A 25426-nucleotide genomic window follows, 5' to 3' on the forward strand; every position below is an offset into this window, starting at 1 on the left:
GAAATGGCTCATCAATGTACTCTGTTTGCTCCCTGACTGCAACCGGTATGCTGAGTGCATGGTTTTAACCAAGTTGTTCAGCTGCCACAATGTAGTTTGAGGACCCACTATTTGACTCACAAACCAGGCTGAAAATAGTTACAAATCCTCTGACAACTGATGCTGTACACATATTCTGTATGTAGTCTTTAGTCTGACACTTGTTTGTAGGTTTCCTAGGATTTGCAGCAAAGGGAACTGGAGCAAAATAACGCAACTTCTGCTAGTGGCACGTGGGGGAGCCTCATATACCAGACTCTCCAGAACCTGCCAATTCCTAACAGGATAATTCTGCTACTGTTTAGTCTCCATTTTACTTGTTACCTCCACCCAACAGTGTTCAAAGTCTATACACAGGTGAATCCTTAAGCCTAGTACACACGATGAGAACGAATAATCGTCCGTTTTTATTTTGCACGTTGGTCTCATATTGAAAATTAATACGTTACTAAAGTTACAAAAATTCTCACAAGATAGAATAAAACTTTGGAAATTATGTAACGTATTGTATTTTTTTTTGTACTGTATTCTTTTGTTTCTGAGCATGCACGGTCAGTCGATTTTTTTTTATGTACAAATACTGTACTGATTAAACAAAAATTGTTTAAATTTTTCATGCTTGTCCCTTCGGATATTTTTGCATGAACTGTTGCAGAGCTGTGTACTAACAATCAGATTATTGGACGATCGCCCGAAAGCAGTATTTTTCATCCGATATTCTCATTGTGTGTATGAGACTTTAGAAGTTATTTTTAAGTTAGAGGTTTAAACAACTAAAACGTAAAGAAAACATGGCTATGTGTTAACAAATACAGGACAAGGAAAAGGTAAAGCTCCTCATTCTAAAACCCTAAATTAATCTAAATTTAAACCTAAAAAATAAAAATGCGATACATTGCAGATTTCCAGTCCTAAGATGGGGTGGCAGTGTTTCCTAACCACAGTGCTGCAGCACCCTGGGATGAAAGTCTGGGCTTCCCTTGGATCACTGCAAACACTAGGCACAGTCTGCCCTAGATAAGCGGCATGAGTCATCATGGTGTGGATGGGCCATCTGCCAGCACCACAATAACCAATGACTCTCTAGGGCTAAGATTATTATTATTATACAGTGTTTATATAGCGCCAAAGTGTTTGCTCAGTGCTGTACATTAAAGTGGGGGGGACAGTACATGAGACAATACAGTAACAATACAATACACGAGGGGTTCGAGGGCCCTGCTCTTTCGAGCTTACAATCTAGGAGGGAGGGGGTAGAGGTACACGAGGAAGTGGCTGTGGGGGATGGAGTGGTGGAAGGAGTGGAGAATGGCTGTTAGGTGGGGGTGGGGTAGGCTTGCCTGAAGAGATGGGTTTTCAGGGTGCGCCTGAAGGTGAGGAGGGTAGGTGACAGTCTGATGGATTGGGGTAGGGAGTTCCAGAGGATGGAGGAAGTCCTGGAGAAGTCCTGCACTCGGGCGTGGGAGGAGGAGACCAGGGAGCTAGAGAGTAGGAGGTCTTGTGAGGAGCGAAAGGCACGGGTAGGGTGGTATTTGGATATCAGGTCAGTGAGGTAGTTTGGGGCAACGTTATGAATGGCTTTGTATGTCAGAGTTAGTAATTTGAATTTAACGCGTTGGGCAATCGGGAGCCAGTGAAGGGATTGGCAGAGGGGGTTGGCCGAAGTGGAGCGGTTGGCAAGGTGGATGAGTCTAGCCGCTGAGTTCAGGATAGACTGGAGCGGGGATAGCGTTTGCTGGGCTGGGCCGGTGAGAAGGGAGTTGCAGTAGTCCAGGTGTGAGATAATAAGGGAGTGTACGAGTTGTTTAGTGGTGTCTGGGGTTAGGAAAGTACGTATCTTGGACATGTTGTGGAGGTGGAGCCTGCATGAATTTGATAGTGATTGGACATGAGGTTGGAAGGAAAGGTTTGAGTCCAGGGTGACACCTAGGACTTTGGCGTGTGGGGTGGGACTGATGGTGGCGTTGTTAGTCGTGATGGAGAGGATGGGGGGGCGCGGTCTGGGGGGAAAACTAGGAGCTCGGTTTTGGACAAGTTTAACTTGAGGAAATGGAGCGACATCCAGTCTGATATGTCGTTTAGGAAGTGGGTGATGTGGGCAGAGAGGTAAATTTGTGTGTCATCAGCATAGAGGTGATAGTTGAAGCCGTGGGAGTGTATCCATTTTCCAAGGGAGGAGGTGTAGATGGAGAAGAGAAGGGGTCCGAGGACAGAGCCTTGGGGGACCCCAACAGAGAGGGGGAGAGAGGGGGAGGTGGCGGCGTTATAGGTAACGCTGAAGGAGCGTTGGGAAAGGTAAGAGGAGAACCAGGAGAGAGCACAGCTTCATTCTTTGCTATGGTGATGGTGGCCGGCTCACCTGCATCATGGCAACGCATGACTCTGACCCAGGGTAGGTGTTATTGCAGGGCCACCCCAGCATTCAGGAGGAGATGGAATGCACTGCCTCCCCCAAAGTTAAAAGGTAAGCCTCTTATGTGAAGAGGGAACTGCGTGACTGGGGAGCTCCACGTTTGAGGGACTAAGTGATGAGGGGAACTGTGTGATTGGGGGGGGGGTTGGTGATGAGGTAGGACTCTGATGTGATGGGGAGGCACTCATGTATAGGGGAGGTTCTGATGTGATGGAGGGCCTCTGACATGATGGGGGAACCTCTGATGTGAAGGCAGGCTTCTGATCTGAAAAAATTTCATCAAGGTTGTGTGCATTGTCCAGGCTCAGGTTTTTCATCGATAAGTAAAGCAGGATACACCCGGGCCAAAAATCTGTGAAAATGGTTGGTTTGACAGAAACCGGATGACTTTCACCCCATGTGTATAGCTCTTTGACAGAAGCAGGTCATGCTTCTGTTGACCGGGTATGCTGGAAAACGGACATCCGATCAGTGCAGGCAGCCAATCAGTGTGTCCTGGCAGGGAGCCAGTCCCCGTCAGAACACAATAGCTCAGCGGGGAGATCACTGCACCAACATCGGTTGTGTTAGTACAGCGGTCTGTAATTGTTTTTGTTTTTTTCTTTGAGCCCACAGGGTTGAATGAAAAAAACTTCCTGTGTGTAGCCAATAAAATATTTAGAGGTTTTTTTTCACAATTTAGATTAAGGTGCCTTTAGATTTTTCATACTTTTAAAGAGTACCTGGAAGCTTAAAAAAATGCCAATATATAGCAGAAAATATACAACATTTAAGCAGAAAAAAGAGGCAGTTTTATTCTGTGCAGAATGTAGATCTATAGAAAAGAAATCAGTACTATTATACTATGGGTAATTAGAAAAAATATTCATTTATTTACACATACATGAAATAATACACACACTTGGTGCCTTACACTATGCGGTCAATCAAGGTTCTAACCTCGTCCACCTTGGAAACTACATTTTATGTGTTTCTTGCTAGCAGGATTACCTCACCCCTGGCAGAAAGCCTGATGTATAAACCATGGAAGGTTATATATTATGACTGACTCTAAGCACTAAAAGCTCATTAGCTACAACACCGAAATCTGTACCAGGAGTTACAAACGAATTAACCCCAAACCTCATTTGCTATAGTCATCCATGGAGACCATCAGAGTAAACTATTTTTTAATAGACTATAGATAAACATATGTTTTGGAATTAGCCAAGAACATCTAATGTTACAAAAGCTTTTCCCTACCAACACTTAACTACGGACAATATAGCTGCACAAAAATTCAGTCAGAAATAAAGAACAGCAAATGAACAGATATTGTGAAATAATTATTATGGGATGATATCTGTAGCAAAGAGACAAGATTCACCAGTCACACAAAATAATACAATGGATGTAGTTCTACATTTAGTCATGCAAGAGTCTGATCAGCTACAATTATTTTGATACACAGTTGAAAACTGAGGAATAACATTATGAAAGATATTACAGAAGAAAATAAAGTAAAAAAAGGAGGCATCAACACTTGACAGGTTACTTACATGCACAGAGGCCATTGGGAAAAAGACGGCATGAAAAATGTACAGGGGTAATTGAGATATGGCTTGCAAAATATTAATGAAATCAAAATTCTAAGCACAAGAAAACAATTTTTAAACACACAGCAAATAATTCACATTGACACACAGAACCTCAGATATATTACAATTAGAAAGCATACAGGTAAGTGTTTGTCCCATGCAGCTTCTTTTGCTTAGGCTGCACTGTTTTTTTTTTTTTCTCCTAGTCATTTAAAAATGGACCCAAAAACAAAAGGTAAACACCTTAGAAATTAGAACAGACTAGGGCCTTTTTTAACTCTTCATTTTTCCTTATCGATAGTCACTAGTGAATTTCTCCTTTCTGTTCAAAACTAAAAATATACATTTTGGCTACAGCTGGACTTTAAACAACTGTCTGAATAAATTCTTATTCATTATGGACCTCTTTGTATATAATCTATCACAAGCAAAACACCTGTCCCAAAGCTGTAACGTCACTTGCAAAGGAACTGATAAAATTAGTAGTCTAGCATAATGACTTTAGACTGGCTGCTGGGCCGGGTGTTTTGCTTTGCAGCAGGTACCCTTTGATTCGCATATTTAACTGAAATCAAAACCATCTGATTATCAAAAACTTCTGTAGAATAAAACTTTCATGAATAGAAAATTGGTTATTTATACAAAAACATACACTTTCCCAACAGTGCAAGTTGCTAATCAAATAGAAGACAGAAGTACTGCTACATGATTCTGGAAACATTATTTACCCATTATGATGTGGCTGTATAATTAATTGTTTCTACTATAGGTTCAGTTGACTAACATTTTTTTTGGTTGACATTTGCTGCATTGTTGAACAAAAAAAAAAAAAAAGTACTCATTAATTCTGGGGAAGGTTCCATACACAACAGTTCCTGGTGCTAATTTAATTATGCTAAACAGGATTGTAATTCCACTTCCACTTTACCTGGATTTAATTAGATACCATGAAACTGCAAATTAACCAGTAAGGTAAATTGTTTACAAGTGAATTTCATTCAAAGCAAAATTACCACAGCTCTTTTCCAATAATATACTGTGAAAATGCTGTGGCTCTTACATATGAACTTCTTATATATTGAGAGCATTAGAAACATGAGAAAATAAAGTTTTCATCATTCCTACAACCTAACTCTAATAAAAGTTAAACAGTGCAAAAAATGTAAGACATATTTCATGTTGAAATGCCCCAAACCAAAGAAAATAAAATGTCTACCTTCAAAAATCTATGGGACTGCTCAAAGCGGAGTTCTGGTAGTTTTTTTTCTTTTCTTTTAAAAAACAGCCCCCTGATCATGGCAGCTTACGCCATGCAATTTGGCATAAGCTCTTTAAGTAATTGTTTGTGTTTCTGTTTAAAAAAATACTTACTGGCTCAGTGCTATAGAGTAATGTTCCATATTGAGTGTGGGCATCTGATGCCTGCTCGGTCTTTCTTCCGAGAAATGATGCAGCTGGCTACCCAGCATGCACCTCCCAATCTCGTGCCTGCACAGTGGCAATGGCAGAGCCAGCGGAAGTTCCCACCCCATTGGTATGGCAACCTGTCAATCAATGCAGCAAAGGAGAAGGAAGCTAGCATTCCATGCAGATATTGCATGAGCCAACAGGCAGGAGGATGTGACGTACCTCGCCGCGGCAAGGTTGGAAGGAAGTGAAGCACTTCTCTATCAAAAAAGGTAAAAAAAAACTTAGAAAAAAAAAATCTATGTGTCCCCAAACATTGATGGAATAGAAATTAGGAACAGCTTGGGCAGTGAAAAAAAAAATGGGTGGAACTTCGCTTTAATTGCTGCTGCAGAAAAGAAAGAAGGGCTGACAACAGAATGCAATTAGAATTCATATTGAATGCCAAAAATTCCAATTAGTCCTTACAGGTTAAGCTACTAGATTGTTTTCTTTTTTCCTCAAGTTTTAAAGAATTGGCTCTGTGATGCTTGGGTGACTTTTATAAAAATTGCATGGGTTGAAAAGTGGGCAGATTCTATGCTTTACAACCCATCAACTCATTGGGTAATCTCTGTGTTTCAATTGTCCCAGAGTGTTTCTATAGAAAGGGTACATGTTATCCGATCTGGCAATGACCTTATGAGTGTGAGTGTCCCCCAAGCAGGCAAGAAGCCAGCTGTCAAGGGGAAATAGGACACATAGAAAACCTGTTCTGGTTGCTAATGATTTACCCACTGATACCGGTACTCTAAGGCTGGCCAGAAAACTGTAGGAAAATTGTATAGTGTATGGCCAGCCTTAGAGGAGGGTTAACACACCATGCATGCACATCCCACCACTCTTCTACGATATCTTAGGCCATCCCTAGTCATATGTGAATACTAAAGAGAAAATAAATCTATATGGAAACTACAACACATTAGCGTACCCTGCTGAATGTTTTTACGATCACTTAGAAATAAACAGTTTGTGCTGTCTTTTTCTTAAATAATTTTGAAGAAAAAAAAGCTTACAAAATAACATATCTATTAATTTTTTTAACATGCATTATCTTTTTCCATTGCCAATGTTTTTACTTAAAAATAAAACTATTTCATTGTACGGGACAGGTCAGGTTATGGAATGTTATTTTTAAGATTTTTGCAGTATATGTATGAGCAGATAAACTAGTGATTCCTGCGTAGCCCTGCATGGACCCATTTTTTAGATTGTGGCAGTGGGTGCGGGGAGAAGGAAGATTCCCAACCCCCCTCCGATCAACTGTAGGAATCTTCCTACTATTCCCCACACTCGCTGCCACTATTTAACAACAAAAAAAAATAATAAAAATGGGTCCGTGCAAGGCTACGCCCACCCAGCCGTATCATTCATTCACATAGTTCTGTGAACCAGAGAACTACAAGCACCAACAGCCTTTGCAGCTGCTGGCTTGCAGTTGTCAATGAACTACCAGGGTGCTGTTGAGTGCTCTTGGTAGTTAATTGATGCTTCCTGTCAGTGTGTAACTGCTTGCAAGAGCCCTGAATTGCACCTGCGGTCCTAGTAAAAAGAAAAAAAAACATAAATACACATTTTTACCAGCAAAAATGTGTGTGTGTGCATATATATTTTTCCCTACAAAGGCAAACTTATCCTTTAAGTATCCTTTAAGAATGGGGGCAGTGACAACAGTAACTTGGCTGAAAAGCTACCTGCCATAGCTGGGCAAGGGGTGTCAGCGATCTCCCTATCAAAGTCCTGGATGGCAGTAAACCAGATGACTGAAGCCTGCCTCACTTCATCCAAAATAGAAGAATTTGCTTTGGGTAGTGTTGCTCTTGGATGATAGAAAACATCTGGTAAAACAATAAAGGCTACATACTTCACCCAATTATGTTTTTTTTTTTTTTTTTTTACAAAAATGCTAACAAATATATATTTATTAGATTAGGGAACATTTGCAAGAACCACTGCACATAAAAAAATTAAAAAGTATAACAACTGGAAGTTTTTATTGCATTAGAGAATTTAAAATGATTGATACATTTATAAATCAATTAACAGGGATACCAATAGCCATCGTTCCCAATAGAGAGAACATGGTTAAAATAAACATTTCAAGGGATAATACATTACAGCACAACAATGCAGACACCTTAGGGGCATTCTTCAGCAGCCCTGTTGCTTCAGCACTTCCAACTAATGATGGCTCTGCCGTCTCTTGCACATACCCATTGGTCAGAAATAATCCCAGTGTAGTGATTAGCAAGTAGGATCAGGCAGGGAGTGGGTTGAGGGCTGCAACCAGCACAGGTCACTACCAACAGTGTCAGCCTGGTATTCAGAACAACCAGGCTGCATAAGAATGCATCTAAGGGTAGTGTCAAAGTATCATTTAGAAAAAGGAGAATTGTATTTTGAAATGAGCTAGCCTTAAAAAATAGCCTGGTAAATCTAGTCACCTAAAAGTCAAGCACAACAACATCAAATGATTGCAATTAAAGAAAGATGTACTTTCAGAACTTAAAAGATTTTCAATTAACCAGCACATTCCCATCACAAACATCTGCAGCAATTCTACATAACTCAAATGTGAAAGAACAAGTTACAAAATTCAAGGGATTCTATTTTTCTGAAATGTTTACGTTTAAAAATAATGCAAATAATTAGTTCTGTTAGCACTATGTTAGTAAAATAATACTGAATAATAACAGGTAGAATACAGTGGTGCTATAAGGACCCAGAATGATAAAATTTAAAGGAATGTGCAAGATTTTGGTTTACAAAAAAAAATCACCTGCCAATTTATCATTAAACAAAACATGTTCTTTAGCCCTGCGTACCTGCATTGTGCTTTGCCAAGTATTTATCTTTGTACTGCTTCTTTTTCTTCCCAAACCAAGTACAACTGGCTTGTTGCTCCTGCTTTGTTTTTTCCATTGCAATGCAAGCAACTCGCCTAAAACAAGAAACAAGACAAAGATTAATTGCTATTGTATAGGGAATTGTACACAAAATCAAACACAGATATGTGCATAAGAAGCATTTAAAAATACCTTATATTATGTATTAATGAATACAGGAGCTGCATTATTCTGTATCCTTTATATCTGCCTGGAGTTAAGCATTAATCTAATCTAAATATGAATTTTATCATACATCATACTCAGAATACTGTTCTTATTTCACATATAAATATCAATATGAATATGAAAAAGTGGGATGGCATTTGCTATTTAGTGTAACCTACCTGCAAACCATACTACCAATGATAATTTTTTTTTTTTCGTTGTTGCAGGATCAGTTTCCTTGGAGCTGCTAAAATGCTCCTAAACCGTGATTTTTCAAAAAATCGCCTCAAATGCAGCGCAATATATCATGCAACAACTGCGGCAGAACCGAACCATGTTTAAGTGTCATTGAAAATGAATGGCACCCGAAGAGGTGTGGTGCGTTTTGATACTATTGCAGTGTGATCGGAGATTGCAGGAAGTATCTCAGCAATTCTGCCTGAGATCCCAAAACTCCAGAAGTGGATGGGGCCTGAATCAGAATAAGAGTAACTCAAAACCAGATGGATACATATTGCAAATTTTAACTGCTTCCCGACCGTGCTATAGCCAAAAGACAGCTACAGAATGATCATCTTGTTCTGGGAGGGTGTCAATAGGTATCCGCCCAGAATCGCGCCCCCATGGAGCGCACTGAGCACGCTCTGTGATCACTGTTTCCTTGGTGAAAAAGCCCAAAGTTTTCCATTCAGGCAGCAAAGTATATGAGTCAATGTAGGTGAGACTAAACATGTTCCCTCAATGTTAAAGCTGCTTGTTCCTCTGCCCAATATTTGGCCACTTAATAGCAGAATCCTGGAAAATCTGTGTATCCCCAATCACACGAGAAGATGCCCTAGCACTGTACATGAGCATATTCCCTTTGGATTTCAGATCCTTGGCTATCACAGGAGTGAGAAGGCCCAGTGCCTAGGTGGGCTTTCTGGAAGCTGGGTTGTGAGTACATTTATATTCAATGTTTTATTTATTTATTTAGATCACTTTCACTGAGTGTTTTACTCAGGGGTTAGGGAGCTGATAGGTCCACATTAAAGAGTAGGAATATTTGAAATTCCAATATATTTCCTTGCTCCTAAATTAGCCACCCTCTCAAATGCTTTTTTTGACTGGATGCTGCTTAAGGCTGCATTCAAACCTGAGCGTAGCAAATTTGAGCGTTTTACGCATGATTATTCGTGCATATTTTACTGCAGTTTTGTTAATTTTCATACAGCGTTTTTGAGCTTTGGAGTTTCTTTATTAGCCAATAGAGAAAAATATCAGTTGCATCATTTGTTGTTTTCCATCAGCTTTTACTTCTATTTTTTGTATTATTATTATTCATTTATTATTTTGTTTTTTATTAGGGTAATGAGTTAAGAGTTAAGGTTAGGGTTAGAATTAGGAGTTAGGGTTTGGGTTAATATTTATCATCTTATTTTTGTTAGGGTGTTAATACTAAAAAATGAATAAATAAATGTAAAATAAATACACAAATAAATAAAAAAAATCAGAAATACTATGCAATAATAAATTATGAAAAACCCTAACCTTAACTTCTTCTCCATTAAAAAAATGTAAAATAATAATAAACTTATTAAATAAAGTTTATTGTTTGGGTGTTTATTATTATTATTTTTACAAATTATTTTTTTCTTAAGGGCTATGGGATTAAGATTCGTGTTATTTATTTACTTATTATCTATCATGATTTTTTTATTTGTGTATATTTTATTTATTCATATAGTATTCTTTTTTTACATTTTTTTTTAATTTGAGCAGAAAACAGTGCCAATTGTGTGTCAAAATGCGACAATTACGCAATTCTATGGGAATAAAAATGTGCCAAAAACACGCAATTCTGCCCAATTGGAGCTACAGAAAAATTTCCAGAACTTATTTGAGCTTCAGGTGATTTGGAGTGGAGATGTGAACCATCTCCAATGAGAATAATGGATTTGTTCTCCTCAAGCATTTTGGAGCTACAAAACATTCAGGTGTGAATGGGGCCTAAGAGGGGATAGAGTGCTAACATGTCCCTTGATGCTGTTTACATTTATTTCAGTGTGGTGTAATATTCACAGTAAATGCTTTGTTCCATACTTCTGTGTATTATGCCACTGAGATCCATATCTTTTTTAGTATGCTAAGAAGAACTAAACTTTATTGAAAAAAAAAATCTTTATCATCCTTCTATTTTCTGTGATTTTACAGAAGGTACAGCTAGTCAGTGAGGGTTTCAGGATTGGCTTATTCATAAGCAACTAAACAACCACATGTACACGTTTCTGAGAAAACCCCCCCCCCCCAGATCTTTCAGGTTTTAATGCCGAACTGCAGAACAAACTTGACTGGAAACATTTTCTGACTAGGAAGGGGCATTTTATCAGCTCAGCTATTTATATGATACAATGTTACTAGCATTGAAAAGACTGCAAATACATTCATTTGTTCCAGATCACTTACCATTCTTGAAGCTCGGGAGATGGAATGAGACCAGCTGTACCATTTTTGGCATTTTCCAGTTTGCCTTGCCACCAGTTGTGGTCATCTTTACTAATAATCTGGATAATATCTCCAACCCTAAACCTGATACCAGCTTCTTTACAGGGTATGAGGTCGTCCTTTACAGGATCATATTCAAATTGTGCTCTTACGTAAATCTAGAAAACAAGATTTATTACAGCCAGGGAAAGAACATGGGACAACTGAACAAACTTACAGGAAAAGATCAATGACATGAAAAATGGGAAATCAACATAGGTTTGCGCATAAGTGGAAACTACAGGGCAAATAGTGCATGAAAGTGACCTTAAGTAGTTAATTTTACCAAATAACTTGCTGTGCAAAGCCCTGTAACTATAGCACTAGATCTAAAAAAATAATAAGTACTTCTACAACACAAAACATGCCACAATCAGCTACACATTTATCAGTTACTTGTTAGACAAGAGACATTTATTAAAACCCATTCATGTACTCTAGTCTGAACAAGCCAGTCACAGCCAACATACACAGAAATGAGCAAGGGATAAAAGCTCTCCATATGCTTAAGCACTATTGCTATATAAGTCACAAATGACTTGAATATATGCAGATTATGTTCGTGAAAGTAGAACACTACTTTGCAGTGTGAAATCCCTTCTAATATAGCAGAACTGGAAAACAGTGATAACAAATGTGTCACACTTTGAATAGCTTTGTTAACGAAATCATGTGAGTCAGGGTTTCTCAAATCACAACCTGAATAAACCAATTTATGGAAAAGTTTGAATATGTAAATGTGCTTATTTTGGAGACAGGAGCTGTTCATCCTTAAGTGCCGGTGCATTTGTGCAATTAGATTTAGGTTTTCAATCTCCCATGCACCACAGAGTACTGTAAGTGTGCTTTGCACTCAGTGTGGTGAAAGGTAACCCTTCAAAGAGTGATATAACTGCACCCAACCTGCACTACAAAAACGTATAGGGGAAATGTATTAAAACTGGTGCTTCAACTAAGCTTGGACAATAAAACCTGGAAGCTGATTGGTTATGATGCACAGCTGCACCAGATTCTGTGTGCTACAGTTTTAGTAAATCTCCCCCATTATTTTATACATCTGACTTCCTATCTAGCAATTTGATCAAAGAAGTGACTGTCAGTTTGCACTGTTTTTTTTTTGGTATAACTTATGAACAAGCACTTGATTTTTTGCTTTAGAGTTGCTATATTTTTTTGGCAATATTTCAGTGCAAAAGTATGAATGAGCGCTAAAATTGTATTAGAAGAAAACTGCTGTGATATCATGCCCTGACAGGCTTCCATTATGTTAGTGCCTGATGTGCCTGAGAGACCTATGGAGTTCCGCAGGAGTATCTACTACGTGCACGCTCCCATTTGGAATTATAATGTGTAGCTGTTCATAGCACCAGAGACCAGCAGAGGGCGAGGGACACAGTCAAATTTACGCCTCTCTTCCTCCTCCACAGCAGTAATTGATAGATCAGGAGCCACCGCCTTTGTGTGCGTAGAGCAGATTGAAAAATCACTCTGAATAAGCATGATTTCTCACTAGTTGCATCAAAAGATTATACCTGATTGAACATACTACCAAGGACTCCTTGCAAGCATAACCATAATGTGGAATACAGTGGACTACATTTGTGAAATACTGGAGACACTTACACCTCTGTGCACCTAGCTGACTGTATGATCAGGCATGATTTGCAGTACTTGGGGTTGTGGAATGATGATAGGTACAGTGAAGAAAATAAGTATTTGATCCCCTGCTGATTTTGAATGTTTGCCCACTCACAAAGAAATGATCAGTCTAAAAATCGAATGGTAGGTGTATTGTAACACAGAGACAGAAGAGCAACAAAAAATTCAAAAGAAATGCATGTCTAACAAATTATGCACTGATTTGCATGTTCATGAGGGAAATAAGTATTTGATCCCCTTCACAAAACATGACTTAGTACTTGGTGGCAAATCCCTTGTTGGCAATCACAGAGGTCAGACATTTCCTGTAGTTGGCCACCAGGTTTGCACACATCTCAGGATTTTGGCCCACTTCTCTTGGCAGATCCTCTTCAAGTCATTAAGGTTTGGTGGCTGACATTTGGCAACTCGAACTTTCAGCTCCCTCCACAGATTTTCAATCGGATTAAGGTCTGGAGACTGGCTAGGCCACTCCAAAACCTTAATGCGCTTCTTCTTGAGCAACTCCTTTGTTGCCTTGGCCGTGTGTTTTGGGCCATTGTCATGCTGGAACTCCCATCCATGACCCATTTTCAATGCCGTGGCTGAGGGAAGAAGGTTATCACCCAAGATTTGACGGTACATTGCCCTGTCCATCGTCCCTTTGATACGGTGCAGTTGTCCTGTCCCCTTAGCAGAAAAACACCCCCAAAGCAGAATGTTTCCACCACCATGTTTGACAGCTGGCATGGTGTTGTTGGGGTCATAGGCAGCATTCCTCCTCCTCCAAACATGGCGAGTTGAGTTGATTTTAAAGAGCTCATTTTTGGTCTCATCTGACCACAACACTTTCAACCAGTCCTCCTCTGCATCATTCAGATGTTCAGTGGCAAACTTCAGACGGGCCTGGACATGTGCTTTCTTGAGCAGAGGGACCTTGCAGGCACTGCAAGATTTCAATCCTTCTCAGTGTAGTGTGTTACCAATTGTTTTCTTGGTGACTGTGGAGGTCATTGACAAGATCCTCACGTGTAGTTCTGGGATGATTCCTCACTGTTCTCATGATCATTGACACTCCACGAGTTGAGATCTTGCATGGTGCAGCAGACCTAGGGAGACTGACAGTTGTTTTGTGTTTCTTCCATTTGCGAATGATTGCACCAACTCTTGTCACCTTCTCACCAAGCTGCTTGGCGATAGTTTGGTAGCCCAGTCCAGCCTTGTGCAGGTCTTGTCCCTGACATCCTTGAACAGCTCTTTGGTCTTTGCCATGGTGGAGAGTTTGGAATCTGATTGTTTGATTGCTCCTGTGGACAAGTGTCTTTTAGACAGGTAACAAAATGAGATTAGCAGCACTCCCTTTAAGAGACTGCTTCTAATCTCAGCTTGTTACCTGTATGAAAGACACCTGGTAGCCAGAAATCCTGCTGAATGATAGGGGATCAAATACTTATTTCCCTCATGAACATGCAAATCAATGCATAATTTGTTAGACATGTATTTCTTTTGAATTTTTTGTTGCTACTCTATCTCTCAGTGTTACAATACACCTACCATTCGATGTTTAGACTGATCATTTCTTTGTGAGTGGGCAAACATTCAAAATCAGCAGGGGATCAAATACTTATTTCCTTCACTGTATATGAGGTGTATATGCATGTTGATTTTGCAGCATACATATGATGAATGATATAAATTACTAATCAAGCATGTTCTAGTGTCTAAAGTTTGAGGTCCCTTTCAGATGAGTGTTCCATCTGTATGTTTTTTATGGATCTAGATGGAAATCAATGTACCTCTATTGTTGGCGGACCTAAACGGATGTGTGTCCATTTACATTCACCCACATTCAAGTCCGATAAGCTCTGAAAAAACAAACAGAAAAGCTTTGCTTCCTTTTCCGTTTTTGTGGATCTGAACGTGATGAATTGGATGAACACTGAAGTGAACAGTCACACATCCATCTAAAATGAGGGACTGCATGGGTCAGTTTTATCACCATCACAACAGGAAAAATCAGAATGGACAATAATGTCTAAAAAGCGACTTCATTCTGATCTGACTCAGCAAGGGATCCGTTTACAGATTTCCCTGCTGGTACAGCAAGAAGGACAACCGTGTGAAAGAGGCCTAAAGGTTTTCAATTTTTAATAAATCAGTATTGAAATGTGTTTAACCTATTTACTCAAAAGGACATCTCTACCAAATGACATTTGACTCTTTAATAAAAGATTTAAATAACCCCTAGTTTCCCTTTAAAGTAGCACTAAAGTTTGCTTAATAGCAAAGAATACCCAATCATATGCAAGAGAAAAAAAAAAAGGATTTTCTCATAGCTTAGTGAATGAGGTGACATTTGAAAACTATAATTATTCAAATCAGGTGCAAACAAAAATAGTCAATCTGAAGTTCACTGGATGTGTTGCAATGGGCAAAAAGTGGTTTTCCCTTTATCATACTTTTCATATGTCAGGTCCATTGTGAATTACATTGTAGAATGGAAAACCTTGAAATGCCCATGTTGTGTAAACAACTGTAAAAAGTACATATATGCAGTAATTTCTGTAAGTAACTGCTATTGTAGTGCCCAAAAGGAAACTGGTCCTGCTATACAGAATATCTAGTTTTTTATGCTTAAGATGTTTATCTTAATGGCTAAACATTAAAGTGTTACTAAACCCAGGACCCTGCATTCACTACATCTGGTCTCCCACAGTACAAAGAATATGGAAATGCAGTTATTTTAGTAAATATAAACTGCTAAATACCTTTTCTCATCAGCAGTTACAGCAGTTTTGTGACTTCTATCAGTGTCCACCAGAGCACTGGTAAAAGCTTGTAGGAATTTTAATTCTGCTCTAGGAAGATGCAGGACCCCTGACCTCTGTCTGGACAGTGCTGATTGGCCCTGTGCTGATCTCATGCACTCTCCCCCCCCAAAAAACAAAAACCTCTCTAGCAATACACACCAAACTGAGCATGTGCAGAGTGACTCCACACAATATGTCTTATCAGGATATCAAAGGGGGGCACTGGAAGAAGGGGATGATTGGAGAAGACAGGATCAAACAGCATTTTTACACAATGCAGAGGAGTAACCCCTTAGGTTCCACAGTGATTATAACAAGCATGCTTTACTGCATATACAGACTGATTTTACGTTGTGGGTTAAGATTGCAACCACTTAACATTTATGTGAATAATCTCAAAACAAAAACAAAAACAAAAAAGTACATGTATTACAAACAATCTTATTTGGGTGACACTCCTAGATCCTATTTTATTCTTATTGTGGTGGCCAGGGGAAGATTCGATATAAGAACTGTAAGGAAAAAAGCAACAGAAACCCTAATATATAGACTGTAACTAAAACAAAACTTAAAAACTTAAATATTTCTTAACCACCTCCTGTCTGGCTGTTGTATATAAACGGCCGGACAGTGGCAGTGCAGGGTCGGGTGGCCGTTTATAAACGGCCTCCCCGCCCCCTGCTTGTGCGTGCTCCCTGGGAGCGTGCAGCACCACGATCCGGTGCCCGCTTTGTCCTCCGGACACAGTGGAACACCGATCGTTGTACGGGACCTCTGTGCGAGGTCCCGATCATGTGATCACTGATTGGCCAATCAGTGATCACATGCAGAGTAGTAAGCAAGATGTCACTTCTGACATCATTGCTTACTACGTGTGAAATCTGTGAATGATCACAGAGGTCACATGGTACAAGGCTATTCACAACAGCCTTGTACCATGTGACAAGCTGTGACCAATCACAGCTCACACAGTAGTTCTCAATGGCTGCAAGAATGCAGCCAGACAGAAGGAGAAATGATTGCTTTTACAGCCTTTATGGATGTAAAAGCAAACCATTAAAAAAAAAAAATCTTCAGCAACCCCACAAGTAGTACAGTGTCACCATGGTGACACTGTACTGCTAGGGTGACAGTATGTAAAAAAACAAAACAAAACAAATAATATAAAAAAATAAAATAAACATTTTAAAAAATGTTTGAAAATTATACTTTTTGGTTATAAACTAACTGGTTATTTTTTTTTTTTTTACTAAAAAGATAACGGAATACATTTTGGCCAAGATTTATGATGAAATATTATTTATTTGCAAAATTTTATAAAAAAAACACTTTTCAAAATTTTTGGACTTTTTCATTTATATAGCAAAAAAAAATTAAAATCCCAGTGGTGAATAAGTACCACCTAAATAAAGCTTTATCTGTCTCAAAAAAATGCTAAAAAATTCATATGGGTACAGTGTTGCATGACCGCGCAATTGTCATTCAAAGTGTGATAGCACTGAAAGCTGAAAATTGGCCTGGACAGGAAGGGGGTGAAAGTGTTCGGACTTGAAGTGGTTAAAGAGTGGTTCAATGAATAAGTGTATGAATTATATGTAGCAATCACATAAGGTGAATTGCTTACAGGTCAATGCAGGCCCAGTATGTACTTTACTACTATAGTCTTCAAGGATTTCGACATTTATGGACCATCCTCAAACTTCCCAATCATATGAAAGGAAAGTTTCCCAAACAGGACAAGAGAATGACCCTAGGGGAACCCATGAAGTATGTGTCCTTAATTAGGTAAGGGTTGCTCCCTGACAAGCTCATGAGCTGTAGGTATAAATTTACTTTGCTGCCAGACCTACTGCATATAGTGACTCCTGAAGACCTGCCTAAGGATCACATTTTGCAAACCATTTGTAAATGAAATATGGATATCTTAATTGCACACTGAGTTAGCGTATTATATGAATGCATAAAATGAGATGGATGACAGGATACTGGGATGGATTGATTATTATGAAAACAAGGAAATGGGATTTAATAACAAACTAACAGTAACACATTATATAAAGAAATTCTATTCACCTGTCGTCCTTTTGACTGGGTAGTTGATGGTATGTCCTGCAGAATAAAGTCAACCCAGAAGAAGACATTTTCATCTTACTTATTGGCAATATTTGTTATCTTTATAGATCAATTAAATTTTTAGGATAGAAATTGAAACCAAAAAACATGGAGTTGTTTAGAAAACAGAACCAAGCTCAAGAATTTTAGCTGAAGCATAAAACGTTTAAAGCATACAAATGATGCGTTATAAAACAAAAGACTTAACTATCGCCATCTTCAACACAAATGCGTCAGCAAAATAATATTAAGGGCAACACTCAGGATACACATACAGGACTGCAAGCATGTATGCAGACGGAACCATAAGCGGCAACAATGGTCTGTTCACCTGTACACATCATACTATGACACTTAGGACATTCAGATTCACATCAGTGGAATGCTACAATGCATGTTCATAATATATATCTAAAAACCTATAGCATGATTATTGCTACAAAATCCATGCAGCACATAATTTCCTAGGAATTGTCTAGTATGTAAGCTACAACAGCTTACATCTCTCCCAAGCTTTCCTCTAGAGCTTAATTGATGGAAAGTGCCTCAGTGTTAAGAATATATAGTTCAATATCTTGGGATGTGAGGATCCATGGATATTATTCATGGAATTATTTTCAACATGGTGCTCTGACAAAATTTTTTTTACTGCAACTGTTTAAGCCAAAAAAGTCAACAGGCTAATTTGCAGTTAACAATGGATACATTCAATATATCTGCAATTTTACTAAAAAAAAAAAAAAAAAAAAAAAAAAAGAAGCTGTGTCTGCAGAAGCAGCTTTAAGTGCATCGAATAGCAAGCGATTTGTGTTAAAGATGTTCCAGAGAAGAATTTGAAGAGCAGTTAAAGCAGCTACTGAACTTCTGGTTTTTCCTTTTTTTACATTAACCCCAGTAGCACAGAAGGGAGTAAGGAGAGCTTAACGTAACAGGCCAGGCTTATGTTTTGCAGAATATGTGCAAGTAACACAGCAGCAGAGGGCACACCAATTCATTAACTCAGATAGCGGAAACTAAATTCTGGTTACAGACAGCTGTCCATAGTTTTGTAAATTGGGTTCATCAATTGCACATAGTAACACAGCCTTTTATGTGGGATTATTGAACAGTCTATCAATCCATTATGAAAAATTTCTATCTGTAATAAATAACGCAAGAAAGAAAACAACCGAGTATCTGACTCTGTGTGGCTGTTTGAACTGCTGACAGCAAGAATCTACTGGTGTTGTTGCTTTCTCCCTTGCGTAATGTATTGAGGATTAAAAACTGACCCAAGCTGTAGAGAGCACACCTCCTGTGAATACTAATTACAAAAGAAGTGCTATGGGACTTTTCCGCATTATTGATCCACTAGACAAACTTGCAATATTATCAGCGCATGAAATGCCTGTCTCCATTGACTGTGGGTGGCAGAAACACCAAGAGTAAACTTTGTTGTTAAAAATAGTAAACATTTCAAATGAAAAAAATCCTAGAAAATAAAATTTACAGATAACTGAATGACAAAGCTAAACAAAAAAAAAAAATATATATATAGAAAAGAAATCCCTAAACAAAATTTCAGCTATGTTAGAATGGCAATGCTTATCTGTGAATTTAAGAAAACAGATGCCGATACAAAACTGGTAGTGTACAAAACTCCTTTCACCTTTTTTGTGAGTATATGCAATTGCTGGTCTTACCGAAACAGAATTGTTAATGCTGCTATGACCATTAGCTGGGGACTGTCTGGATGTAGAGGGGGAATCTCTCTGAAATAAGACACAAGTTTCATTAACACATTTCACTGTGACAACAGTGTACAATCACCAAGGCATCAACAATAAGAAGAATCTCTACACTATGAAGTTTGGTGCATAGAGAAAAATATTAAGCAGCAGTAACTGCAGTTCTTAAAATCTCCACCTAGTGGAGCTCATGGTCCAGACAGCAGCACATACTCCATGTTCCATTTGCTACTGGGCAGTACAGCTGAAAATGCATCTGCTTTTCACAGAGATGTAGAGAAAAATTATACAGACCTGTTGTAAAACATCAATTTTACCAAGCAACCAAAACCAATCCTTAGCAAATTAAACATTTATCTGTCCGTATGATTTCTAACAACCCCATGTAAGTAAAAATTACATGACATGAAAAAATTAATGCTTCCAGATATTTCAATATTCATTATGCCATAAGCCAATTCATTATTAATGGCCAAATTAACCAGAGGGCCATAATGATCAACCTGGTTGTCAGGAAGGTGATGGCTTCAACTTCTGTGTAACATTTTGTAGAGATTCAGTCACCTGTAGCTAACATGTATGACAGAGCAGTGCACATCATCTAGAGCAATGAAACATGGAGAAAAGTGAAGCCACTGCCCATAGCTACCAACAATATTTCATCTTTCATTCGCTGTGAAAAGAAACATGGAACCTGACTACAATGGGAAGCTACTCTGCTTTCCTCTAGATTTTTTTGCTCTAGTATTTATACACCAAACCCCTAATGGGCGGTATGGTTGCTTGCAAAGTGTTGTACCAGTGCCGGGGAGAGGGGTTGTAAAATACCAATGTGTGCTACATAAATTTGACTAACTTCAGCAAAAGTCAGCTGCTTAGTGATTCCAAGAAAAGAAACTAGTTTGAGGCCATCTCCTGCAGAAGTCAGCTTAATACCAAGCAGCAGCACACTTTCCCTGAGTACACAGTGCACAAGATGCTGAGTGCTCAAGAGCATAGTTTTAGAGGTCAACGATTCTCCTTAAGTGCTGCAGCACAAGTATAAAGATCCAGAGCCGTCAAGATCCTCCTGTGACCTGTTTCAAACTCTACTTATGTCTTTCAGACAGAGCTACTGGCTCCATTGATTTAACTGGGAATTCTCTGATGCCTAGACGAGCATCTTTACTTTGAAGCTGCACAGGTCAACATTTTCACAAAGCAACTGTCCAAACCACCGTCCAATAACTACAAAATGAACACTTTTTTAAATGAATAAAACCTAAACAGACTTTTTCTATGAAAAAATATCATGTGGTATAGCTTATCAACTGAAATAGACAACTATATTGCCTAAATGGAATTCCAATTTCACTTATTAAGGCATTACCAAGCCAAGGATGTGTTAGGTTTCTTGTTGTACTTCCCACAAAAAAGATAACGTTTGGAGGTGAGACAGCTTACAATAACCACATTAAGTTGGTGGATTCGGGAACTCAGGTGCCTAGATTCTGTCAAAGACCATTAGTAATGGCCACAATGAGTGGATAGATCTGGGGACTTGGGTGCTAAGATCTGACCATCAATATAATCAACAGATATAAACCGCAGGTGGGAGATTCTCTCTGGCCTTCACCCAAAACTTTTGCTAAATTTTCGTAACTATAACCACAAGTAACACGTTGCGCACATTAGAATAGGTTATTGCTGGATCCAGGTTTTAAATGGAGGAAGCTGTTGTATTGACTCAGCGGATAATTATGCTGATAAACTTTACCAGACACCATTCATGACACTGAGGTTCCTAGTGAATAAACAGCCTTGGTCAATATTGAGCCAGCTTTCAAAATGAATGGCACATTAGACTGATTACATACCAATATTAAAAAGATTTGTGTAATACAATATAACAAATATACAAGAGAAAGCTGAAATAAAGTTCCTGGAAAAATTTAATTTATTGGTAATTACTACTAAGTAAAATACCATACGGAAAATCAAATGGTAGATTTTATTTTAAACAGTACTATATATGTAAACTCTTAGCACAAAAAACACGTGTTTACTCAACAAGCAAACAGCAGTCACCAATAGCATTTCAACTTACTGTAGTGAAAGCTGACATTTGATTGATTGCTGCCTTTGCCCTCATTAAAGATGACAATATTCTGTAATCTATTCTTTCCAACCTGCACTTGCAAATATTTAGTTGTGAAAATACTACCACCACCCTACTGCTGGTTATTTTTAAGATGACTATTTTGTGGTCTAAAAATCTATCAGGAAATTATGATACATTGGAACAGACTATATTCTCAGGAATAAGTGCTGAAAGGGAGTGAGGCATTGACGGTTCCGTTATCTTTGTTGTAAAATTGGTGTGCATGATCTACTAGCACAGGCAGAAACAACTTCCCAAGAAGCAGAAAAAAAGTCAGCCATTAGCAAGTGATTAGCACCAGGATACAAGAAGAAAAGATGGGCTAATGTATGACATTATTACCTCACAGGATGAAGACTGAGTGCGGTAACTAGGAACAATCTTGAAAGTGATACTACCCCGCATTTCTCTCTGAAAATGAAAAAGAAAATGGTTTAAGATACTAAATTTAGAAACAATGTTCACTTTAAGATAAAGATATACATTTTTATACTGTTATATTTGTCTATACTTCCAGGGAGATGGAGGTAAACAAGCCCTATTCACCTCTATGGGACTGTACTTTGCAGGTGCGGCCAAGGGAGGGTAGACACCGCAGGCATTGAATCTTAAAAATAATGCATCTGTAGAAGGGGAAGGTGGCATATGGATTAGGTCAGGGAGAGGGGCAAAAAAAGGATAACCGACTTGTTTTAGTGCACTTATCCTATAAAATGAACCTTTCAGGGAAAATAAATATCATATGAATATTAAAATTGCACACTTAGGATTTTTGGACGTACCATAAAATATTTTTCTTCCAGTCCACTGAGGGACCCAGGAATTCAGAAACTGTTGGGTTATACTACCGTTTATAGGAGGCTGGGGCAAGAGAGAAACAGAAAAATCATATGCCAGCCATTGTATATAACCCTTCCTCTGCCAATCATGCTTCAGTTTTGTGAGAAGGTACAGTGCCTGGCAATACAAACAGAGGGCTGGGACCTGTGTCCCTCAATAGACTTGAAGATGCTTTTGAAACAAGTACAAAAATAAAAATTTGCCTACATTAAGGGACAGAGGAATTTAAAAACTGTCTGGATGCCCAAAAGTAGTCCAGCTGGGGAAGGGGGGGGGGAGGGTAAAAGCTACTGACAGATCCAAGAAGGGGCTAGGAATGTTCAAGACTACCAAAAGACCGACACCTGAAACTGAACCAGAAGATGTTAAGTCCGCTGCAAGATAGAGCCTTTGCCAATGAATATGGGAATTAATGGAGGATAAACTTGATGCTCAGGCCACTGCCTCAGGGAAATATTCCATTTGGAAAAAAAGTATCTACACCAGCAAGGTGCTGTGAACTACAATACCACCAAAAGTGGTATAACAGGCAATGAGCTGATAAAGAACAAATAGCCCAAAGGTACGATATGGTTTACAAAAAGAACAGTGGGAGAACAGGTCCTGTACACATGAAAAAACAGGCCCACAATAGCAGACCAGCCAGTCTCCAAGCACACAGGCCCAAATCTTGGACTCTCAACTCTTGGAATTCAGGAATGGGAAGTAAAAGACTAAGCGTAAGATTGCCCGGAAAGACAACCCATGTCACATGAAGTAAGGACTTCACAGAGCAATATTCCCAGGGATAGACAATGAAAATAACACAGGAGTGTGAACCCTGAAGTCAACCTGACTTATTAGGAAAGGTAGGGTGGGTGAAAAGTAGCGTTAACAAGGGTAGGCAGGGATGAAGGTATACTACAGCTCCAGATTGGTGCATGTGAACACCAGCAAGCAGGGGAATGAGAAAAAAACTCATCCAATTAAACACTAGAAGGTGACTTTGGGGGGCTGACAAAGGACCTATGCATGACCTGCAGAACAGATGAGACAGAACATAGTTCTAAGCATAACCTGAAGCACCTCAGTTCAGAAAGGCATCCACGGCATGGAGTGAGGTACCTTAGCAAACAGCTAAAAGCATTTACCTGAGTAGGACCAAGAAAAGCTTATTGATCAGCCATGGAAGACAGCCTTAACCCCAGGTGATCAGGTCTCACAAAGGCATACTCCATTAGTAGCAAAGAATTACCTGCAACATGAGACCAGTGGAACTAGTCTGCTGAAAATCCAAGTGAACATAGGGACGTCTGACAATGGGGACTTCCTCTCATGCATTAGATGAGGCGCACCCTCTCTTTGTAGAAAACTCTATTGGTTGAATAAAGTTAGATGGTAATGCCACATTTCTGAGACTATGTGGTTGAGAGCAGCACTCTCAATGTTTTCTGAAGTACAGACCAGGTCACTTATCCCATCAAAGGGAGAACTCCAACACTTTCCCAGAGGTTAAGGCCTTGCAACACCTAAATGAGGCCCAGTGAAGTCCAAGTCAGGCAATTGCTTCATAGTGTGATTCCCAAAAACAACAGGAAATTACTGTTCTGAGGGGCAAAACTGATTTGCCTGATATGGGGAAACCCCTGCAAGGGGAGTCCATTCTGAAAGGGGGAAGAGACCACCCCATTCAGAAAGACTGAATTATTATTCCAGAGATTTCTTTGTCTATAAGGACCATGCAGATGTCTCACATCTCAAGTCTAGGCTCTCAGATAGCATAGTGGAGACTTAAGAAGATTCAGTTAACAAGTATAGGTAACACAATATTAAGAAGATGTCTTCTCACCAACCCACAGGCCGCTAAAAGGGAGAAAGAGAAAATGTCCCTGACAACGGGGAAAGATTACACTGACCCACATGTTTTATTCACGTTAGCAAGGATTTGGGTTGGGCAGCCCATTGTTGAAAGGTAACTACCAACACTAGATACCTGCGAGGCCCCAGTGGGTTAAAGCTTGTAGCCATTAGACCACTCAGAGGTCCAGAAAGTTGACCCTCCTTCAAATATCTATAAACCCAAAAGGTTTCTTTTGCATAGTTCACTACCATTATGTATTCTACCTGTGTGCTTAAGCTTTCTATTGGGCATCTCTTCATTCTTTGTAAAAATCTGCTTGACATTTCCATAGACCTCCTTATTGTCAGTGGCAACTTATTAGCAGCTGATCCTATGTTGCCACTGTGCCAAGATTTGCTTTTGGGAAGCCATGCTCTGTCCTCCTCAAGCTGCTACATGTGACATCTTTTTTTTTTTCAAGCAGCTTGTGGAGGCAGCTTCATCTCTTTGAGTGACCCTCCCTTGCTATTCCACCCCATGTGACCACAATTGCACCAATATATTTTGTGCAGTCAGAGGATCACAGAGAAAATTTCCTGCAATGACGATTACAGGATACTTCAGAGGCTTCATGCTTGCTTCGCCTCCCAAGTGCGGTGTGGAGCAAGTGAAAGGACATCACGTGACCATGGTGTGGAAAAAAGGGGAAAAAAAAGGTATTTGGAAAAAAAAGCTTATGTGTTATATCTACAGTTGCTTACAGCATATTGCTATGTTGTTTATAAAGCATGTGAATGGTTGGCTGTGGGTTTAATGACACTATGGAAAGGTGTCTGTGTTCCACTGGGTACTAGGATAGACAAAGTCCAGGGTTACGAAAAATAGCAGATGCCTCCAAAGGATGCTGAGGGGTCAGGTCCTTCTTAAATAAAAAAAGCAGTAACAACTGGTCCTGATCAACCCTGTAAATCAGAGAATGGTTCCTGAGAAGAGAAATGCTGAGAGGTATCAACCATCATAAGGAGAGCAATAGCTTCCTAGGATGTACCATTGTAATGAAAAGAAAGTGTACTTCTGGGTGGAACATAACTTCCAATGCCAAGTTCCCATCTGCACAAGAATGAGGAGTCTTATAATGTGGTGAATATAGCAAGGCCCTCTGCTGAAAATGATAGCACAAGGAGGTTGAAGGGCTGCTGATGCATACACAAAGAGTTAGGCAAAGGACTAAAAGGAGTGTCCTAAGCACCCAAACACAGTCTCTTATTTATAGTAGTAATGGAAGTGTA

The 25426-nt window shown here is 39.2% G+C and overlaps 1 protein-coding gene across 9 annotated transcripts in view; it reads right to left on the minus strand.

Moving 5' to 3' along the window:
• Window positions 1–25426, minus strand: part of CASK (calcium/calmodulin dependent serine protein kinase) — a 325007-nt gene that overhangs the window by 28251 nt on the left and 271330 nt on the right. For 2 of the 9 annotated variants that reach the window (XM_089673937.1, XM_089673936.1), the window contains 7 exons: window positions 21821–21889; window positions 19294–19362; window positions 17573–17608; window positions 14486–14554; window positions 10974–11170; window positions 8301–8416; window positions 7170–7313 (listed from right to left, as the gene is read on the minus strand). In XM_089673937.1, coding sequence (XP_089530063.1) covers window positions 7170–7313; window positions 8301–8416; window positions 10974–11170; window positions 14486–14554; window positions 17573–17608; window positions 19294–19362; window positions 21821–21889 — 700 coding nt within the window. The remainder of the gene's footprint in view (window positions 1–7169; window positions 7314–8300; window positions 8417–10973; window positions 11171–14485; window positions 14555–17572; window positions 17609–19293; window positions 19363–21820; window positions 21890–25426) is intronic. The other 7 variants (XM_089673943.1, XM_089673941.1, XM_089673939.1 and 4 more) reach the window with 6 other exon arrangements.

The sequence above is a fragment of the Staurois parvus genome, unplaced genomic scaffold (assembly GCF_062004578.1).
Source record: "Staurois parvus isolate SC_StPar_1 unplaced genomic scaffold, SC_StPar_1.0 ptg000145l, whole genome shotgun sequence".
In the NCBI taxonomy this organism is placed as follows: Eukaryota; Metazoa; Chordata; class Amphibia; order Anura; family Ranidae; genus Staurois; species Staurois parvus.